This window comes from Syngnathoides biaculeatus, chromosome 10 (assembly GCF_019802595.1).
Source record: "Syngnathoides biaculeatus isolate LvHL_M chromosome 10, ASM1980259v1, whole genome shotgun sequence".
In the NCBI taxonomy this organism is placed as follows: domain Eukaryota; kingdom Metazoa; phylum Chordata; class Actinopteri; order Syngnathiformes; family Syngnathidae; genus Syngnathoides; species Syngnathoides biaculeatus.
The window spans coordinates 26,418,190-26,436,372 of record NC_084649.1 but is presented as its reverse complement, the minus strand read 5'-3'; the positions used below and the strand labels follow the sequence as shown (position 1 = coordinate 26,436,372).

At 47.7% G+C, this 18,183-nt stretch overlaps 1 protein-coding gene across 12 annotated transcripts in view; it reads left to right on the top strand.

Annotated features, from left to right (window-relative positions):
• cacna2d2a (calcium channel, voltage-dependent, alpha 2/delta subunit 2a) overlaps nt 1–18,183 on the top strand; it is a 226,498-nt gene that overhangs the window by 91,018 nt on the left and 117,297 nt on the right. For 9 of the 12 annotated variants that reach the window (XM_061833800.1, XM_061833801.1, XM_061833798.1 and 6 more), the window contains one exon: nt 4,040–4,159. In XM_061833800.1, the coding sequence (XP_061689784.1) occupies nt 4,040–4,159 (120 nt within the window). The remainder of the gene's footprint in view (nt 1–4,039; nt 4,160–18,183) is intronic. The other 3 variants (XM_061833799.1, XM_061833797.1, XM_061833790.1) reach the window with 1 other exon arrangement.

Genomic DNA, 18,183 nt, shown 5'->3' with positions numbered 1-18,183 from the left:
CATGAGAACTTCATGCAAAGACCCACACGGCAAGGCAGGACTGGGATTCAAAACCAGAACCCCCAAACTGCCATCTCGACACGCTAACCACAAGTCGGTGGCGGTCTAACGCCGAATGCATTAAAAATGTCCTGCTATAACAAACACGGCCACGCTCATGATTTAAAAATAGAGCTGCCCCATATAAAGTTAACTTTCATTTGGTTATGAATTATGAATGGCGCATGCTGAGGCTACCTTGACGACGTAGCGGTGTTATTGCCACCAATAACTACAGTATATGTTGTTATTCCAGCGCTGTTTAATTGACCGTTAATTACTATCAATCGTGCCGATGACGCGCACGCTCGTTGAAATCATGCGCCAACTACGTCCACGTAATTATCAGATGATTCAATTTGACTGGCGAGATTTTGGGCGTCCATGTTTAAAAGCGCATGACCTGACAAACGCAACGAAAGTGTCTTTCCTCGGCCAACGTACAAAACGACGGTGAAAGCGATTGCTTTTTTTCTTTTGTTTGTTCAGGTTAGCGCTACGTGATCCAAAAATAAACACGGGCGCCGGCAGTTGTGGAAAACGGTGCAAGCGGATCCATTAAGCGAGTGTCATGCTCGATCAAACCGAGGAAACCCGTATAGAATACTGAGCCGTCATCTGTGATATTCATGAGAAATGGAACCACGAAGCCAAGATACACCCGCGGCATGTGAAACGTGCGTGCGGGGATTTTAGCTTCCCGCGCTAGTTAGTCTGGTAAAACCTGTTCGATATTGACGTTCCCAAATAATGGAAGGTAGTTAATGGCCCCGTCACGCCATGACGTTCTGGTCAACGTTCTCTGAACATTTCAATCGTTCTATTTTTCAGCGTTCTCAAAGGCGGACGACACATCTGGCGTGTGATTAACGTGTGTCTAACGCACGAGAAGCGTGTAACAGCGACCAAATAAGATACCCCTAAAAACCATTAGCGTGTGCGCGCAACGAGCAATTTGTCAACGTTAGCCGAGCGCGTGACTAAACGGGTGAAAAACGACAGAATAGCGTTTTGACGGCGTGTCGGGAACGAAAATGTTGACAAATTTCATTCTCGCTTCAGTTGTTCTTGTGAGTTTGAACAGTCACCGTGGTGCCGCCTGGACGAAAAAAAAGGTGGGGTGCGGACTTCCGCGACTCGCGCCGCAAGTAAGAATGCAAAGCGTCGGTTTCTGTACCCGTACGCGTGGACGTTCGGGAAACGCAGGAGTGACGCTCGATGGACGCCAAAGGACGTTCGTTTGACTTTAGTTGCACGCTGTGTGCGCTACGGGATTGTTCCGTGGTCGTTGACAGGTCGCCAGCGAGTCGTTCACTGCAATGCAAACGATTAACCAAGTAAAGCTCGACTTACGACTGACTCGCGATAGCCAAACGCGCGCAACGCTCGGCGAACGTTGGTTAAAACGTTCCCCGAACGTTCTTGAACGTTCTGCAGCGTTTAAAATTAAACGTTGATGAACGCTGGTCTCGGTGAGAACTTTTGTACGTGTTGAAAACTTTTTTTCCCGCCGATTGCCAGCGATCCTCGACGTTCACTTGCGTTCAAACAACGCTCCTGGCGAGCACGGGCGACTACCAACGTTTCCTCAAACGCTGACCAGAACGCGATGGTGTGACGGGGCCAGAACCACAGACTCGGGATGATAGCTTTTGCCCCCGACCCCAACATTTGGCAGTCGTGTGTTGTCTCGCGGGTCACTCTTGGTATGATCCCACTCACAGCAAGATGATTGTCGATGTCGATTATCCCGATGTCTGGTGTGCTTTGTTGGTCCTTTCGAGTACACCACGGACGAGAATAGATAAAGTCCTGCCCATTTTTTTCCCTTGTGATGCGGGATCTCTCATCTTAATCAATCGAGACGTTCGAACCCGGTACTTGCGTAACTGCTTTTCGTGGCACTGTAGCAAAGATTTTTGTTCAAGCCATCTTATTATTTATTGCGAGGATGATTCAATTGTGGAAATTGCTCGCGACATTTAGTACGATTATAATAAAGGGGAAAGTCCTCGTGTTTAATTTTGTCCCTCACCCGGGAGCTCGAGCGGGGCGGAGCGCATGAACGAAATGAATATTGATTTAAAAACAAATATGCAGTCGGGCGTTTTGACTTGATTCTTCACCGGAGCGGAGAAAAGTTTACTCTTGGCTGCTTTATTAAGATTCCACTGATAGCTCGTTTAACCTTGGGGGAAACGCACTCGAAATAACGATCGCCGCTTTTGATTGTACGGAGCTCGTGCGTGCGTCACCTGAGCGAGACGATGCCTCTTTTGACCTGGCGCAATCTGGGATCCCTCGGGGGAATAAGAGCAAGTCCGGCCCAATGGCGGCGCGGTCTTGAACCTCTCGGAGCAGACGCGTCAGTTCACCGGGCACAACGGCCGCCATCCCGGCTTTCGGCTACGTGGCGGATTCCTTGATTCCCCCCCCACCCCCTCCGGCTGCACGTCGCTTTGTGTACTCGGGGGAGATTTCATCAGGCATGCGTACGTTTGTAACTCCAACAATTTTTCTAAAGTGTGAAATGATCCCGACTTTCGTCATTTTGTGGCTTTTACCCGCGTTCTCTCTCGCTCTCTTCCCTATTCGCTTATTTCTTCACAGACTGGCGCGGCGCGTGCATCGGAGATTACATTTGTCCCTGTGGAAAAAGGATCCCTGCAAAGTTTTCGTGGTGGAGATTTTGTTTCGACATTTTTATCATTAAACTCTTTGAGCTATTCGATCGATCTTTACAGCCGTACTTGTGACTGTGTGTGGCGGTAAACAATACCTGCTAAAAATAACATGAGCAAATGTTTTACAGCGACTGGTGCAAGTCACACAATTCTGTTTTGGTTTGTTTTGCTGTGGTGTGGCATCAATACGATCTCCTGGAGAACTTACCGTATTTTTTCATTGCCCAATGTAGAAATTACTCAATTTATTACGCAAGTATAAATTTTCCTCAAAATGTATACCCAATTTGAAAAGGTACTGAAGTTCTGGCAATACGATTTAACAAATTCTGCCTTTTTCCATGCATAGATAGGAGTTAAAATTACATTTGGGATTTGGGTATTGGCAACAAAAGTACTTTGCATCCTTGCTAAATCATGTTGCTTTGTCTTTCATGGGATTTTACGATATCTTTGCATCCTGTAGAGTCCTCGCAGGCGCGAAAGCATCATTCCAGTCGCCAATGCGTTTTCAAACATTTATCGTAAGCTTGGCAAAGGCGCTGCTGTCGGCCACTGCTCACGCCCAGACGCTCACGCGCCACCCCAGCAGGCCCCCCACCTCTTAAAGGCACATGCACGTACACTGGCAAGCAAATATTTTGTTTCCAGTTTTTTGTCAGTGTGCAAATGTTTACCATGTTTTTTCTGAATGAGTGAAGGGGTGGGTGTGTGTGAAACGAATATCATATATTGCTCCTACTAAAGCATGCATTTTGAGCAAAAAAAAAAAAAAATTAAATTTCATTATTATGCAGTTTCTTATTAGGAAAAGCTAAAAAAGTGCTTTAAAAAGCCTATTCTTGGGCTTGGAACACATTATTTCTTTTTCCATTAATCGCAATGGGAAATACCGATTTCGGATTTCGAACAAATCACTTCTCAAACAGCCTTCTGGAACGGGTTGCGGTGGAGAACCGAGGTTGTACGGTTGAGGTTCTCCGTAAACCCGCAATTGGGTTGTTGTCCGGCCACAATTCCGGATTTTGGAAGATGAGGAAAGCACGCGGTATATTGTATATTTCATTTGTTTCAGAGTGCAGCTGTCCCTGCTAAGTGCTGCGCCATTAAAGGTGCCCCCGCTTTCTGTTTACTTAAGGCGACGTGGCCGTTGCATACTACGGGAGGGACGGCAGACCGGATCATGTTTACCATCTTGTGCGCTCGCTTCGGAGCAAGCGCGCTGCTCCCCGGCGATTAAATTATTTATCCCCTTAAAACAAACGAAGGCGTGTTGTGTAATCTGAGTTGTGCTTCTGCTTTTGTGTGTGCGCCAGCAGATTTACAATGAGAAGAGGAGCCAGTTTGAAATCAAGAGGAACAACCCCAAGGACCTCGTGGAGCGAGTGGCCCGGGACATTTCCAAGCTGCTGAACAGTAAGAGGAAAGCCCTGGAGGTGAGCTGCTAAAAGCTTCAAACATCTTGTTGATACCTGCAGAAATATAAATGCAGCACATGCTCACAACGCGTCATAATCAATTTTCCCTACTGAAGACACAGTTAAGTGACATGTGACACATGATCAACTTTTATTTCCCCCTGTCGCATTTGAACATTCATCCTATGAAATGAAACTTTAAAAAAAGGACATCTTTTTGGTAAAATATTATGCGTATACCTCATAAGCACCATTGTGTATTTGTGGTTAGCACATCTGCCTCACAACAGGCCAGCTTGGAGACTTTGTTGCGGTTCTACTCGATTATTTTGTTGTCCCGCAATTCTAATAACGTGCATTTTTGCCAGTTACCTGTGACGCTGAGGTCAAGTACTATAATATCCATCCATCCTTCCATGTTCTTTGCCGCTTATCCTCACAAGGGTCCCAGAGCGTATCCCAGCTGTCAACAGGCAGGAAGCGGGGATAAACCCTGAACTGGTCGCCAGCCAATCGCAGGGCACATAGAGACAAATAGTCACAATCGCACCTTGGGGCAATTTAGAGTGTCCAATTAATGTTGCATGTTTTTGGGATGTGGGAGGAAACCGGAGTGCCCACCCGGATGAAAGCCACGCAGGCACGGGGAGAACGTGGAAACTCCACACAGGCGGGGCCGGGATGGAACCCGGGTCCTCAGAACTGTGAGACCAATTCTTTACGAGCTGACCTATTTTGGTACGCCCTCGGTAGCACCGTTAACCGACACCCACGGTAGCACCGTCGGGCTTTGCTACTTTTTCAGATCCCCGCCAGCTAACGCCCCTGGTACCGCTGACCGCCACAGGTCCGGCCGACAAAATATTGGATCGAGGGCTGACTTACAATAGAACGATACTATAATAGTACTATAATATAATTTCAAAAAAATAAAAAAAAAAAAAAGAATGGATGCGCTCTACAACTGAGCGGCAACCAGTCCAGCATGGCTCACTTAATGTATTTGTACATTTAAAAAATATCCTCCATGAAACAAATCAGAGGCAGTCCACTAAATACTGAATGAAATCACAAGTAATGATGAGAACCATCTGTATTTTTTTTTTTAGGATTTCTTCCATGTTGTATTTATTGTATGGGGGGGGGGGGGGCCTCACACAGACCCAGAAATATGACAGGCTTTAGGATAAAGGACTTTTTTTTTTTTTTTTTAACAAGCATTCATTTTGACCCTGCTCCAGTTACTTAAGAGTGAAAAGCGCTGACATTTTCCAGTTTTTACAGGAGGGGGGGGCAAAAAAAAGGGATGGAAGTGTGTATCTTCCAAAAGCATGTGGGGGGGGGGGGGGTGAAGCACATTCACCGTCAGAAGCGAAGCTCTCTCAGGGGCGTGATTAATTCCACAGTTGGGATCCTTAAAGGGAGCGAAGCGTCGCAGTACATCTCCAATGGCCGTGATTGGATTTGGAATGACATTGGTTTGGGCACTCTCCCCCCCCCCCCGCCCCCCACCTGTACACACACACACACACACACACACACACACCACAACAACTTCCACACGAACTTCCACATGTCCGCCAGACTCACCGAAAATGGAGGGAGGAAATGAGTTGAACAGTGGTAAAAGGGAGGGGGCGGGGAAAAAAAAAAAATAGACGGTCTGGAATGAGAATGTGTCCCCGCGGCGTGGAAAAATCAGGAAATGATGTTCAGAAATTCATAGATTTGAAAATGAGCAGGCACGGGGAAGGAGGGCGCCGGGGCAAAAGTGAGGCGGTAAAAAGTTTTGGGTAAAAAAAAAAAAAAAAAAAAAAAAGAGCAAAGCGAAAGGAAAAGAGATTGTTAAAAAAAAAAAAAAAGAGCAAAGCGAAAGGAAAAGAGATTGTTAAAAAAAAAAAAAAAAAAAAGGGGGAACGGAGGCAAAGGAAAATGCAGTCAGAAAGGTTTTGTTGAATAGAAATGGAAAACAGTAAGTTGGCGTGCTTCTTTTTGACACTTTGATAGTTGCTCCCCGCATGGACAATATTTATCCAGCACCGGGTGCGATACGCAAAAATCGTTCACGAACGTTCGTGTTCTCATCACATTGGTCAAAGGTCCCAGTACAGAATTCTGATGTACTGCATATGTCGTATGAAAAAAGAAAAACTTTCCTGGTGTCTGTTTTCTTGCACATTTCAAGTGACGCATTCCCAACGCCGCAGACAGCGAAATAACAGGCACAGGCACGTAAATAACGTCACATATACCGTCAGTGATATGACAGCGTGCGAGTAAACAATATTTCACAGATCATACAAGGTGAGTGGTGCCAAGCTGAAGTTTGTTCTCAAAATGAAAACGTGAAGCAAAGACGATTGCAAGTTGTGTATTTAAAACAACCGCGTGACTCCACTCGTTTAATCCTAACACACAATGCAAAGTGCCATAGACGAGCTAACTGATATTTGAGCGGCACGACGCAGACAGACAACATAACAATAGACAGAAGACTATTTTGTCGAGTTTGTCCTCTGCGAAAATTGACAAATGAATGCAGCACATTTATAATTTCTGTACTATGCTGCCCCCGGTGGCCAAACTGTGCCCACCACATTGAATCATGATGCGCAGGGTGGTGTTGTGGCTTAGTTGGTAGACCTGGTTGTCCACTGACTGTAGGGTGCGTGGTTTGAATCCAGGCACCAACTGTTGAAATGAACTCTAGATTGTCTCCTTGTAGGTAAAAAACTGCTCTTGGTTGCCCAACGCTGTTAAAGAAAGGCCATCAAGCTTGCGTTCCTGACATTGTCTTCAGTTTTGTTATTCCTGTGCCTCCGCTTCTCTCAACAAAACTCAACTGGGATTCATTCCAACTCACGGACGACCCTTATGAAGAAAACGTGGTTTATTGGCGACCCTCCCCCCCGCTCCTCGCAGAGGTCTCAAAGTCAGATGGGCTTTGCTCCAGCTCACCCTCGACCCTAATGAGCGCAAGCGCAGCGCGAAATGGACGCGCGGCTCGTTTTGTACAAATGCATCGTTGCCCGCAGCATTAATGCGAGTGGAAAGGCTTGAAATTGATCCGGAAAGCGCTTAAATTTGAACGTCGAAGCCGCATGCGCGTGTTTGTGTGGAGCGTGAGATCGGAGCAACAGGCTAACAACACCTGAGAACGGTACCAGAGTGTCACTGTGACAGCTCTTTGAAGCCGGCGCAGGTTCGCCGCGGCAGCCTGTCATGTCGCCGCGCGACGCCCTCTCCCTGCGGTGCCGCGCGTCAGTTCAGGCGGGTCGCTCGGAACCAGACGGCCTCGCCTCTCGTCCGCCGTCACTCACGGCCGGAAATGAGTCGGACCCCGTCAGTCGGGCGCCCGTGCCGAGATTTTACCGCCGCCGGTAAACATACCGGAGAGTTGTTAGGTTCCCGTCGGCTTCCGCGGAGCGAAAAGCTCCGTTGTCAAATCTGCTCACTTGAGATTTCACACTGAAGTTTGGGGAATAAGGTCGCTTTAATCCAATTCCACACATTTCAATGCCATCCCAACCGCGCCGAGAGGCTGACGGACGGCCGCTCGCCGTCTGGCGGATGCGCGGCCGACGCTCGGCGCCGGCGGGGTCGAACGGTAGAGGTGAGCTAAGACAAACGGTCGAGGAAATTTAAAAGGCTTTCTGTCGACAAACAGATTAGAATAGCGGTGAAGGCCGCTATCGCGTCGCCGATTGATAGAAGCATTCCTGGAAAAAAAAAACAACAAAAAAGAGATTGAGCCGTATAACTCGATAGCGACGCTCCTCATAGAAATCTTGTTTGTTAGGAGAGGCGCTTACGTTGGTCTAGGGATGAAACTCTGCGCCGGCTTTTTGAGTCACTTCCATTTGATGTCCGCCTGGGCAGACGAGTCCAACTATCTGAAGCGCTGGACATGGAGAGACTGAGTGGCTTTGCTTCTGCCCTGTGATCCTCTCTCTGAGGTGCAGAAAGCGCTTCTAATATCTCGCAGTCGACACGTGTCGTTCCACCCGCTCGCTCGTTTTTTTTTTTTTTTGTGTTTGTTTTTTTATCGTGGCGCCAAATAGTAGTTCTGCGAGTCCAGCGGTTTTTCTGGCGACGTGCAACAGTTACAAAGCAACAAGCAAGCGCCGACGAAAATCGCAGTTTCGAGGTAGTGTGGACTGAAGCAACAAGTCCGTTATTTATCATGCTTGATAATCACAGCATATCATAGCAACGCCGTGCAAAAATACAAATGGACGGATGACACCAATGCTATCGGATTGGACATTTGAAGAAGACAAAGGAAATTTACTGAGTTGTTTGCTTAGGGATACAGTATTGGGGAACACTGAGAAATGCATTTAATTCACCTGGTGTGCATCCTGACCACCAGGGGGCAGTATAATACGTGTACACAAGAAGGAAACTGACAATGGCTCCGTAAACTATGGTAATGATAGCCATTCTTTCCAGAGGATAAAGAATATGCCTTTGATTATTATGTCAGTCTATATCTACTGCTCGACTGTTGTTGTTCAAACATCTCATGCTTAAAGCAGGCGTGTTAAACATAGGGTCTGTGTGCCAAAATTGGCGCACCAGGCGGTCCAATCCGGCCTGTGGAATGAATTTGAAAGTGGAAAAATACAAAGACAGTGTAGTGGCAGCCACTGAGAATAAATTTGAGAATTACTATGGTCAGGTAGAAAATGAATTAGTTATAATTCCTAGGTCTTCACGAGTCGATTAGAATTTTAGAGTGCAGTACCATATTTTTCAGATCTACGTACTTGACTCAAAGTTTTGAAATAAAAGACCATCACTGTGATCAGTTGTTATGCACTGAAGGAAATTTGCTATTGTAATTAATTATAGAGAAATGTAAACTTGTTTTTTTTCGCATTTATGGAATTAAGAATTTCGCAAACAGAATAGTTCAGCGAACTCAGGGCGTGTCCACTTTAGGTAATGTCACCCTCTGGTGGTGAGTGAAATGAACGTCACATCCATCCCCGCAGTCTTTGACGGACGTGACCAACACCTGGAGAACCGGTTCAAGTTCTCCTCACAATTGCCTTGTTATCCACAAGCCAAAATGTGAAATATTATAACATCAAGAATAAACGTTCGAGTGACGGAACAGCTCAAGTGAGGCTGGACGTCGTAATTGATCGGCTTTTGTTTGGGGCCGGCTCGTCTTTCCAAGATGACGGAGATGCTCTTTGACTTCATGGTGACGCCGATCGTAATTGTGAAAGATTGCAGCGACGCTCGTTTCGGACGCCGCGCCGGAGACGGCCGAAGCGTGTTTGACAGAACGAATCAATCAGATGGCTCGAGCCCACGTCTCCTCGTGAGCGTGGCAGCCGATATGACGCGGCCAGGGTCAGGGCAGGGAGGGGGCGGGGGGTCGACGGGCCTGTTCACAGTCAACTGTCATCACGTTACACCTATGAATAATTCACAGAGACGTCGAGTCTCCAGCGTGGCTTCCCGACCTGGTCCAGGTGAGGGCGCTTGGATCTGCTGACTGAGAGCCATAAGGAGACATTTTCCCCGCAATTTTTAACAGTTGCAGTCTTCCAAAAATCATCCCACTGTTATGTCGGAGTACCAAAGCTCAGACGTTGCTTGGCTTATTGTTTCAGACAGTTTAGTACGGCGGCGGGACGCTGGCTGCGGATTGAAAGTGGCTTTGTGCCTTCACCCGCCCGAGCAAAATACTTCAGGTATGATTGCTTCAACTGCTGCCACTCCCCTTCACATGCAATGGACTAGTCCATATTTTCGCAGCGCACTGTCCATATTTGAGTCATGAAACCTGCGCTTCCGGTTGTGAGGAAAATGAAGTTACCCCGGTGGAGTCCAGAAGGCCAGATCCAAACGACCAAACTTTTTTCGTGGCGACCTCGGATGTCCACAGCAGCGAGAGCCCAACACTTTTGCGAGTAGCAGAGTCAGCCCAGGAAGATGCAGTCGAGGTGGAGCGCAGAGTGACTTGTGTGAGGTTGGAATCATCCATCCATTTTCTTAGCCGCTTATCCTCACGAGTGCTGGAGCCTATCCCAGCCGTCAACGGGCAGGAGGCGGGCGGGGTAAGGCCTGAACTGGTTGCCAGCCAATTGCAGGGCACAAGAGACAAACAGCTGCAGTCACGATCCCAGCTTGGGGCAATTTAGAGCGTCCGATTAATTTTGCATGTTTTTTTGGGGGGATGTGGGAGGAAACCGGAGTGCCCACCCGTAGAAAACCCACGCAGCAAAGTCCACCCAGCCAGGTTCCTGAATTGAACCTGGGACCTCAGAACTATGAGGCCAACGCTTTTCAGCTGCTCCACCGTGCTTGTTGCGATAATGTTGATGAAATATAGTAAATATAATGAAATAGTTGACTTTCTCGAAGGATTTTATCGACTTGTTCAGTTTTTGTTGAGGTGCGGGAACCTGGATGCGACGGTCCCCACGACTTGAGTTTACTTATTTCTCTTGACTTTGTCTTAAGCGTGTCCTCCGAGCGCGGAGTTCTTACGCCGGCAGGATTTCGGCATTGGGCTTTTAATTGGACGGGCTCAAATAGCTAATTTAGCCGACACGCTTTGAAATTGGCCGGCGGACCTGAAAACGAGGCTCGCCGACGAGATTTTTCTTCAGTGTCGCTCGCTTTTGTTTCACGTGTCTTCTGTCGATTGGGTCGGGCGCATCTGGCCCCGTCTTCGCCCGTGACCCGACTCCCCAAACCTTCCCAAAGAGGCTCCTTAAAAATCTTCCCAAAATCAGGTGACGCTTTTGATTTCGGCATCTTTGTCACCCACCCCCCGACGACGGCAGCGACGCTTGGCCGGCAGCTGCTGAGCGCACGACGAATTACACCGAGGGAGGGGGCGGTTGGTTCTGGGCCCGCTTTGGGCGTGAATGGGTGACAAATAAAGGGCAGCGTCTCGCTGTGATGGAGGGGGACAGCCCTGCAACCTTGCTCCAGTCTAGTGGAACGTGGGCTAAATGGGAAATGCGAAATAAATGCTACCTGGTTTAACTTCTCTCTTCACTGTACAAACAGGCCCAAGTTTAGTTGGCTTTTCAACAAAAAGTGGGGCTTGTTTGACGATCTTTTCTTCAGGAGTATTTTGCTGACTTATCTAAACATATTACATATCATAGAAGGATTTTCAATTCTTAATATTTTTTGCAGGAATTTAGCAGTATTTTATGCAAAAAACAAAGGTGGAGCTTGCATATGAAAGTTTTGTTCAGCTGTGTACAATATGTTGGAATTGACTCTTAATACAATACTTATTTCAATAATGCAATACTTAATACAAAATGTCTTGATTTTGTAAAAATGTCTCGTTTTTTTTAGCGCATATATTATTTGCTACGTGGGGCATTGATGTTTCTCAGTCAATCCTCACAAAACAAATCAACATTTCCGAATGTGTAATATGAGTACACATTGCCATAATTGTCATAGATGTAGAAGCTCAAATCCAAAAATATTTTATATAATTTCAGAGCATCAAGATTCATCGCTTCAAACATTCCAATTGTTCAAAACAAATTTCTTTTAAATGTCCTTCACGTGAAGGCCTAATTACCGTATTTTTACGGATGACAAGCAGCTACTTTTTTCGGTTGTTGCATGTTTCACGATGCGGATATAATATGTATTTTTGTTTGTTTGTTTTTGCCACTAGCGGCTATGAGTTCAAAAGTAGAACAAAAACCTTGTAAAACGTGGCCGTTCCCTACAATTCGCTCGGGCATGGGCATGCGCAGATGCTGCCAAAGTGTAATAAAAAACTACTTTCATACCTTTATATGTTATACTATTGTAATACTATTTTCTGCGCATGTAGTAGAAAGACAATCCTCCTAAATTGCACGTAGAAGAAAAGGACTCGACCTCAATTGCCTGTAGATGAAGGCGGGGCTAGTTTTTGGTGCCCTCAAAGCAGGACCCAGCACGACACAAACGCCAAATCTATATTTTTAATTGAATGGATTTCAAATCGTTCACGAAAATTGGCCGCGTGCGAAGGTCTTCCTTTTCCGAGGTCTGCCGGTGGATTCTCAACGCTTGGGGTGGCGTGAAAGAATCTTCTATCACCGACGGATTAAAAGGCCGGACTGCCGCTTGAGGAGAGCGGCGCGACTCCGGCGCTAACTCGAGATGAAAATGACATTGAGAGCGACTGAAATGGTGCGTGACGGAGACGTTGTGAGGCTCTTCAACTCCGATACCTAAGAAGTCGACTTTCAGGCTTTGAGTGACTTTTCTGTCCTTGTTTGAGCTCTTTTACTGCCGTGTTACGGTTAGCATCCTGTGACAACGCACCAAAACGACCCTCGTGTGGATAGGCGGCAAAGAAAATGGATAGATGTGACCAGTGAACAGGCCACGTTGTATCATTGCAACGTATAATTCGTCCTGCTCTGCAACCGCAGGCCTTAGAACAGATGAACGATTCCTAATTTGCACGCGTGAACAATGACGACGTCGCCGACTGTCCTTAATCGTCTTCAGCCTGACTTGATTGACCAACTCGGCGGCAGACTCCCGGAGACGCGGCGGGGCCCTCGGTAATGGCGAGGAGTCCTCGCCGTGGCCCGTGTTCATCTGGGCGGTTTAATGAATTACAAGAGCTTCATAATGAGCACGACGGCGGGGAGGTCGGCTAGTTTTGAATAATTAATCAACCCAATCACCGGTTAGGACTTAACACGCGCGCCGCGTCGCGAAGGACGCGCTACGACGTGCGCCACCGCCGGAAACTTAAAATCAACCTAAAAAGTGGGTTCAAACAAAGTAATTTCGTTTTTCCATTAGCATTTGCAGGGGCGGGTACAAATCGGCGGTCCCATCGGGGAAGAGCAGAGGAAGTAGGACGAGTTTCTAGTTCAATAAAAATAGAAGAGGACTGATTTCCAAAAACATTCAAACTTTTTGGCCCTTTTTGGAGATTAACTTTGCACAAACCCGCCCTTCTTCTTTCTTCTCCTCCTTTCGGCTTGTCCCGTCAGGGGTCGCCACAGCGTGTCATCTTTTTCCATCCAAGCCCATCTCGTGCATCCTCCTCTCTTAACACCCACCGTCCTCATGTCCTCCCTCACGAATTCCATCAACCTTTGGTCTTCTTCTCCTCTCCCTCTTTTGCCTGGCACCTCCATCCTCAGACTCTCCGGCCTCTGGACATGTCCACACCATCCCAAGTCTGCTCTCTCTCGGACTTTGTCTCCAACACCTCCAACTTTGGCTGTCCCTCCCTCTACTGAGCTCATTTCTAATCTCATCCAAGCTGCTCACTCCGAGCGAGAACCTCGACGTCTTCATTTCTGCCGCCTCCAGTTCTGTTTCCCGTCCACCGTCTCTAATCCGTCCATGGTGGCCGGCCTCACCGCTGTTTTGTAGACTTTGCCCTTCATCCCAGCTGAGACTCTTCACACCAGACACCCTCCGCCAACTGTTCCACCCTTCTTGGACCCGTTTCTTCACTTCCTTCCCACACTCACCATTGCTCTGGATTGTTGACGCCAAGTATTTGAAGTCGTCCACCATCGCTATCTCTTCTCCCTGAACCTTCACTCTTCCTCCTCCGCCCTTCTCATTCACGCACATATTTTATGCTTTTCTTCGCCCTCCCTCTTAAATTTTCTAAGAGCGTGGTGGAGAGGAGGTGCTAGTACAGAAAATGGGAAAAGCTGGGGCAGGTGTAAGCAATGAAATAGTGTAAAGTTGTCAAGAGGGGGGATAATGTTTGCTGCCCCTCCTATGGGGCGTGCCCCACGGTTTGAAAACCGCTCCTTTAATTCAGTGTCGTTCAAAAATGTCCCGTCACGTCAGTCAGAATATGAAGAAAACACCTGGACATGTTTCTCCCTTCTGCCACTGTTGGGATCGTCCATTTTGATGCTGGAAATGATTGAAATCTATTTCAAATGTCACAGCCGAAAAGGTCAGCCGGGACACTATCGGATGTCTGTTGTCATTCACATTAGTCGGCGCTTTAATATCAACTAAATGTTGACAGTATCGCGCGTTGGTGCGGAAGACTGAAACGGTGAAGCCGTAGTAACTCGGTGGAGCAATCAAGGATCACCAAAGTGAAGAACGTGAAGGGTTGAAAAGCAACATTCAGTGATTTGTGACAACGTCTGTGACATTCATCAGCGCAGATGTCAACCTGGAAGTGGAGTAATCACCACAGGCAGGTGAATGTTTGTGGAAGATTCCCAGTCCACGATCTTTGCCTGCAGACTCTCTTCAATTTTAATCTACAGCCCTGAAAATTAGGCACACCTGTGCCGATCTGTAATGTTTCCCAACCTCTAAATTCTGTGAAATAGGCTCACGGTTACCCGCGACCTTCCATCGGACAAGCGCCGTGGACAAAACTATGTGGGCTGCTACGTTCGCGCTAGGTTAGCTAGCATATGTGTATCACGATGAAAAGCTTGTTCGCGGTTGCGTTGATTGAGCATATGTACATCAAATGAGATAGCGTGCCATCCGAATCTCACATGCCATCCCATAATTCCCTGCCCCCGATCCATTTGCCTGCCCTTGTCATTCAGATCTATGAACTCCATTAGCAGCCATCTGCTACAACCTGCAGCACAGTTATTACACACAAATATGTATGCACTTGTTTGAATCGACTCATCTAAGGTCGTGTGGTACATGAAGAATCTCTGAATTGAATGTTTCAACTTTAGATGTTATTGTAGGTTTTTTTTTAACCATCAAAGTAATTTTTTAGCTGTTTATTTTTCGTTTTTAGGTACATTTGTTATCTTTTGTTTCATTTCATTTGCAGTTCCCCCTCTCAGTGTCAATGTTCACATTTTTTCGTACACTTCGACCTACTCAGTAATTTATTTTGAAGGGGAAATCCAGTCCTTTGCATGAACTGTGTATCCAATAGGTCATGTAATAGTACACTACTTTGACAGTGTTTTCTGAAATCCTCTCTCATTTAAAAGTGTTTTGAGAAGATTTTTATCGACAGTTACGAATTTTCAGGGGCGCTGCCATTTTTTGCGAGTCACATGACCTACGTGCGCGGATGTGACGCCGACCGTGCCGCAACAAAGGCTCAGTGGGACGCCGTTTATGCCCAGCGCCCATTTCTCGTATCGCCCCGGACGCCGAAGCTCGGCTAAAGGCGTCCGCCGCCGCCAAAGGCGGGGGCAGGCCGCGAGCCGAGATTCGACGTCTGCCGGTGGCCCGGGCGGGCCGGCAGTGGCGGATGGTTCTTCGGACGGGAATGACACGGAGTCGGACGAACGAGCTCCGGAGGCGGACCGTGAGCCGAGCTTCCAGGCGCCAGAGGCCCGTTCGCCCTGGACGCTGAAGCTAGGCTAAAGGCCTCCGCCTCCACCGTAGCTCAGCTAAAGGCCTCCGCCACACGGAAGCTCGGCTCACGGTCCGCCTCCGGAGCTCGTTCGTCGGACTCCGCGTCATTCCCGTGCGAAGAACCGTCCGAATCTTCAACATCAATTCCAGCCACAGGTTCATATCTGTATGGAAGTATTCCTCCATCTTCCCGATCAACCGATGCTGCTATTTCTTCATCAGATGAGGATAAATACGAGAAATCGGCGCTGGGCATAAATGGTGTCCAAGGCAATCGAGCCTTTGTCGCGGCACGGCACACGTCACATCCGCGCACGTAGGTCATGTGACTGGCGCAAATGGCGGCGCACCTGAAAATTGGTAATTGTCGATTAAAAATCTTCTCAAAACACTATTAAATGAGAGAGGATTTAATTAACATCACATTGCCAAAATAGGGTGCGTGTGGTACCCGGAGAGGAAATTTTTTTTGAAGTGGCGTTTTGCAACACACCATTTTGGGAACCGAAGGCCTCAAAGGTACGGCTCAGTCCTTCTTCACGGCCTCGAGAGAATGACGCTGCTTGTTTAACCTTCAAGGAAGGAGTCCTGCGATGGCGTCATTTGCTCCCCCCCGACCTCCACCCCACCCGCCGCGCATGTGTCACCAGGTCGCGGCCCGCGCATAACGCCGACGCCGACCGCGACGGGGGTCACGGCGCCTTGTTTTCCAAAAGGCGGACGGCGGCGTCTCCGGATCACACTTTTGTCGTATTAAGTCGTTCTACGGCTTCCCGCCGATAAAGGTCAAAGCATCCCACCCACTGTCCCTCGGCAGCATTTCACATTAGTCAAAATGTCAGAACCCGATCTGCTTGGTGGCAGCGCGTCGCCTCGGGCGCGTTTCCTCACATCTTCATCGCGCACGTTTATTTTAACTCTGAATGCGCCGTTTTCAACTCCGTTTAAATGCCGCCGCCTCCCTCCCCGACGATAAACAAACGTCACTTTCCAGATGCCGTATTCCCGCCTTGGATGGATCCATTCGTCGTAGTGACAATGTGGGCTCCACGCGCAGGAAGTGTGTATGTGCACGTGTGGCGTATGTGGGCGGTTTCGCTCCAGCATCTAAATGCGCCCTTTATGGCAACAAATGCTCTCTTGTCTCGCAGCAACTTCTTCATGTAGCAACAGCAGCTGGTTCACTCTTTCATTTCCCCGTCACCCAGAGACAAATGAATATAAATGACGCGCTTTGTGCCTTTTATGCGCCGAGTCTCGCCGAGCGGCGTAAAACGTACATTTTTCACCCGTGTGGTGTTTTCTATTTCGCGGCAAGAAAATGACTCACGGGGGGGCGCCTGACGGTACCATCGGGCTGAAACGGAGACGGCCGGCGGCAAGGCGGCGCTCGGTGAGGACTTAAAAGTCGGGCTTGAACTCGGAGAAAGTTGGCGTGGTGTAAAAGTGAATACGAAAAAAAACTAAAATGATTTTCAAATGGTCAAAAGTGCCTGAATACTGAAAAGAATCCATTTTTGTGCTTCAATATTGACTTTATTGCCTGGAACTGTCGGGCTGGATTGACACAGACGGGTTCAGGTGACACAATTCAGATTGTTTTGCTCTCGGGGCCCGGATAGGATATGTGTCATGGTGGGAGAAATGGGGAAAAAAAATATATATTGCATAGAAATGTGCTTACTGATGCTGTTGCGCTACACACGCCTGAATTTGGTGCAGGCAGCGTGGGGTCGAGTCCCGCTCAGCGAGGGTGTCGATAGGTGCCATGCAACTGACTGGCGACCAGTTCAGGGTGTAGTGTGCCTTTCGCCCAATGTAAACTGGGATAGGCACAATTGTGAGGATAAGCGACTTGGAAATGGGCACAGACTTTCAAAATGTGGATTGAAAACTGATAATCGTGTAACTGCCAATCTGAGTCCAGTGTGAAAGCACAAATGGGATTAGACCTGCACCTGTTGAATGTTTTTAGAAGTGCGCATCCCATCGATTAATCGACTCATATGGAAAAAAGATTTAGTATTTTTGAGCAGTAATATCCCCAAAAAAGACCAAGCAAATAAATAAATACACAGCGGTCATCCAATCAGTACTGTGTACCTCCATCACAGTCTGGTTTGGGGCCACCACAAAAAAGGACAAACTCCGACTCTGCAACGAACAATCGAAACAGCTAAACGGACTATCGGCACCCGTCTACCCACTATTGAGGATTCACGCGCAACGCGAACTCGGTCCAGAGCGGGCAGGATTCTCCACATCCTGGCCACCAGCTCTTCCAGCTCCTTCCGTCGGGAAAGCGCTACAGATCGATGAAAGTCAAAACTCGCACGCGTTTGAACAGTTTTTTTTTTTTCCCTCCGGCAATTAAGTGATTAGATTCTTAATCAGCAAATTTACCATTTTCTGCCTTGTGCCATTGTTGGGACACTTACTCACATCCCGCTGGTCCGATCAATAACAGTATTACTAATTTATTTTGTAGACAATCGCACGATTCATCACTTTTACCTGCTCCCTCTGCACAAATGTCATTGCACTGTTCAATTACGGGAACCGCGGACTGGTAAAGGGACTCTGTACAAGTTTTACCCAATCTGGGACGTTGACACACTTATTAAGATTTTACATCTTGCACGACTTTTATAAGGAATAGAATGAACCGTGACCGGGAAGCAGAACTTGAGGTCGCAGAAATGAAGACACCGAGG